The 4,399-nt window shown below is 44.5% G+C and overlaps 1 protein-coding gene across 1 annotated transcript; it reads right to left on the bottom strand.

The window, feature by feature from the left end:
• LOC110431195 lies at positions 428–3,479 on the bottom strand. The gene is made up of 6 exons (XM_021449924.1): positions 3,316–3,479; positions 2,116–2,188; positions 1,767–1,868; positions 1,223–1,429; positions 838–1,131; positions 428–653 (listed from the first exon to the last, which is right to left on the bottom strand). The coding sequence occupies exons 1-5, from the start codon at positions 3,477–3,479 to the stop codon at positions 841–843; spliced, it is 837 nt and encodes a 278-aa protein (XP_021305599.1). The 3' UTR covers positions 428–653; positions 838–840.

The following is a 4,399-nucleotide window of genomic DNA, read 5'->3' as shown; positions in this document are numbered from 1 at the left end:
GGCTATAATACACTTTTTAGTCCTATTTAGTCATAGTGTTTGATGACAGTGTAGGGGAAGTTGTCAGATGCAAAGTGTCAGTCGTCGAGCACGTACTGTCTATCGACTAGCCGACTTTGTTAGAGTTTTGCATCTCACAATGGTGTGAAACCCATTTTACTGTTTTTAACAAATAATGGGCAGCTGTTGGTGGCAGCAGTGGATTGTGATCTCGATCGAGCCCGGCCATGACGGATCCGATGCAATAATTAATTGTCAGGCCAAATTCAAGAAGGATGAGGGCTCGCACTGCACCCCGCCGGTAACAACGTACGTACGTATGGCCTGCCAAATTGATCGACAGATGGAGGAAACTGAAGAAAAACTCAACGATATGATGATAACATCTCACTAATTAACTTAGAGAATTGTACGGTACGACACAACAGAAGGTAGGTAAACTGAGATAATAATGTGCACATGAGGCCGGGTCTGACTCAACTCAAGTTACCAATACTGTCATCACAACACTAACATGCATGTAAGACAAAGCAACAAACCAAACAACACTAACAGCTACTACTAGTAGATATAGATAAGGCCCTGCTTGAAGCAACTTTGATCCTGGGCGCTGATCAGATCACTGTCTTGTTCTGGCTAGGAGGAGAGCAGATCTGTTCCATGGAAACAAAGTAGAATGAGTCAGAAAGTATACTCACCGAGCTATATAAGAAACAGAAAAAATAATAATAATAATAATAATGCAGAGACTCGCCAGAGCTAAGAAATTGATCGTTGATCGAGCTAAGATATATAGTTTAAGCTAAAACCAGTAGTAGAGAAGTAGATTTTGCCAACCTGCTAGTTGGCATCGTCCAGCTTCAACATGGAGTTGATGTCCCTCACCATCAGAACAGAAATACGGTGCACAAGGTAGACGAGTCCCCTCTCAGCATCGTCGTCGCCCTTTGGTGCGTCCCAGGCCCAGCGGAGCGACCAGTCTAGTGGAAGCGGCGCCTTCAGAGTGGACGACACGAGCCGGCGCAGAAGGTCCAGCGCCTCCACCACTTCAGACATGTTCTTCCAAGTCGCCCGACAGTCGTGGCAGCTCACCACAGCACTGATGAATGTTTCCCCACACAGCCTCAGGCCCTGTACGTATTAGAAGATTATTACAGGTAGTATAATAGGCAGCAGTAAGAATTGTAGCAGGATGAAAGAATATTTGCCCAATTAAATTTACCTCATACAACTTGCTCTCAGTTGGGGGCCTAAAGCGGCTTGTCACCTTAGCCCAGACAGCAAAAGACTCCTTAACGTAGCTTTCGAGCAAGTTCTGATAGATGATAGAATGCGGAACATCATCCTCATCAAGCAGAAGTATCTTGACACCACTTGTCTCATTGATCTTGCGGTCCAGAGCAGCCTTCAGCTCACGGACGAGCTCAAACTGAAAAACAAAGTATGTAAACACACAACAAAATTTTAAATCAAATCAAACTAAATTGAAGGTACTCCCTCCGTCCCAAATTATAAGTCATTCCAAGAATCTTGGAGAGTCAAAATTTTTCAAGTTTGACCAAATTTATATAGCAAAATAATAACATTTTTTGTACCAACTAAGTATCATTAGATTCTTTGTTAGTTATATTTTCATAGTGTACCTATTTTATGACATAAATCTTTATATTTCTCTATATATTTTTGGTCAAACTTGAAAATGATTTGACTCTCCAAGATTCTTGGAATGACTTATAATTTGGAACAGAGGGAGTAGTATATAGCACCTCCTCATCAGACTCAGAGTGGTCGTCAGCTCCCTCTGCGGGGCGATCATGAGACTCAGCATTTGTGGCTTTAACAGCCGACGCCGAACGCGGAAACGGGACCTTCAAACATAAGAAAAAGAAAACAATAATGTCAGAGAAAAGAAACTGAGAGACTACACAGTAAAACAAGAACGTACTGGGGCGGGGATGGAGAGATAAAATTGATATCCTGGATCGGAGTGCCGATCCGAATAGGAAAAACGAAGAAAGTGTGAACGCACATATAAACGCACCATACAGCAGGAAGTACGTACTGAAGTAGATAATAAGGAGAACTACAAAAACTCCCAGAAACACCGAGACATGCCGATTCGATCCCAATCTGCCGGCCGCGGTGCCCAGCACGCCACGAAGGAATTGAAGCGGGCCGGGGCACAGATCTGGATGAACAATAAGGGACGAGCGACCAACACCAAACTGAGAAAAATCGAGATCACCAAGGTGCAGAAAACGGGCCGGATTTGGAAATCATCAAAAGAACGAAAAAAAAAGAAAAAGCACAGCGTCCCTGCGCGCATCGTGTGCGAGCTAGCTAGCCCTCTCGCCATATATAGCTAGTACCCTGACATACATGCATATATAGGGCGGCATACACATTTAAGCAACACGAAAATTAAAAGAATGATCTGGATACGCAAAAAACCTCTGGACACTTAGCTTGTTCTTTGCTAGACTCGAGCCGAGGAAAAAACATTTCGAGATGAAAAAACAACGCAGGCTGAAAGAAACCCAAGAAATAAATCACCACAAAATTAAATCAAACCACAAACTGATCGAACTGCAATATAATAATCACCCAGCCGCAAGCCTTAGCTTGTCCCGACCCTGACCGCACACTGTGGCTCTAATTTCTTTTATGAAGTTTTTGAACAAGAACTAAACAAAGTAACCAAAAACAGAGAGAACAAGCGGCCGGAGGAGTAGTGAAACAGAAAAGAAGAAGCAAAAAGAAGGCCCAGACGATCGACGACTGCATGCTTGTCCGTTTCATCTTGGCAGCAATATACATACTGCTCATCTGGCCGGGTACGATCCGACAGTGCGTTCGAGCATCACACGCAAATTAATTTGCAGAGAAGGAAAAAACACCGTGAAAAAAATAATAAAAAAGGCTATCAACGAAAAGAGAGATCATCATGTTTGTTTGTTTTTCCGGCCACCTCCATGCATGGACGAGGCTTGGAGAGGCTGAGAGAAAAAGCAAACAAAAAACTCACACGGAGACTTCCCTTCCCACCAGTTCCCACTTCCCACTCCATGGACGGGGTTGGGTTTGGAGCGAGGGCACACGGATATGCCATGAACGAAAGAAATCACCGTATGAATCCACGGAGCAAGTCTGGAGGGAAGCGAAAAGAAGCACAGCCAAGCCAACCCACGCAGATCGAGATTTGAAGAGAGAACCAGCAGCCCCTAAGTGATCGAGAACAGCGGTTATACAAGACCAAGAACCAAGGCGAACCCGAGACAAGTCCAACCCCGAGCGAGCGCCATAAGAGGAACTGACCTTGAACTCAGCGGTGGCGAGGACCCCGCCGCGGCCCGTCCCGTCCCTCCGGACGGCGAGCACGGCCGCACCGCGGCCAGAGAGAGCCGCCCGGACCCGGAGCCGAGGTGGCGAGCTCGAAGGGACGGAAGGGCAGCGGCGGCGGCGCGAGCCAAGGACGCCATGGTTGGATTGGGGTTTCGTGAGTCTGGGAGAGCCTGTGTGCAGTGTGTAGGAAGAAGGAACGGGTAGGGAACTGGAGATAGTTATATAGCCCCGGATGACTTTCTACCAGACAAGTCCTTGCTCTGTTAAGTTTTTCCAAAATAATCCCTACTTTATTAGAAAGACACCCTTAATTCTGTACGTACTACTCATAGGGCTTCTTTTTTTTCCTCTCTCTCTCTCTTTTTAACCTTTGAATTGAAACAAGTACTCGTACTGTACTGCGTAGGGATTGGAACCAGATGGCAGTCTGCACTCTGCAGATTTCATCTTTCTGTACCTGTACTGGTCTGTACACAAGTTTGTGTCTATTTCGTCTTTGACTAAAATCGCTGTTTGAAGCAAGATTACGTTTTCAAAAAAAAAAAAGGAAACAAAAATCCCTCTGTTGGTGGCCTGATGGATCGTTCAAAATTACCCCAACCAGAGAGCAACAGGGTGGGCTACTCTCCCAGCCAAAAAGAAAAAGGTAAAAGATATATGACCTGAGCCCGGCCCGGTGGTGGGCAGCTAGCACTAGCACTAGCAGCAACGGCTCCCTCGCCTGGACCTCACTAATTAGCGACCGTTTTTTTTTAAAAAAAAAAACACCTAAACATTCCAACAAATATTATCTAAATAATATTATCTAAATAGGAAAACATTTATTTTATTTTACTTCACTTGACTTTCTCTTTTTGACGACGCAGGCATTCCATTCTTTTGGGCATTTCATTCTCTTTTCACTTCTAGTTCAATCGCACACGCTACAATGTTTCTTTTTACGAACCATATGCATGTAACTTAGATAACTGAATTAAATAGCATAACTTCGACAAATATGTATTCCCACATTCTCTTTTGGGTTCATCAGCCTAACTTATATAACTAAATTAAACAG

This window comes from Sorghum bicolor, chromosome 10 (genome assembly GCF_000003195.3).
Source record: "Sorghum bicolor cultivar BTx623 chromosome 10, Sorghum_bicolor_NCBIv3, whole genome shotgun sequence".
Lineage (NCBI taxonomy): Eukaryota > Viridiplantae > Streptophyta > Magnoliopsida > Poales > Poaceae > Sorghum > Sorghum bicolor.
This window is presented reverse-complemented; position numbering and strand designations above follow the sequence as displayed.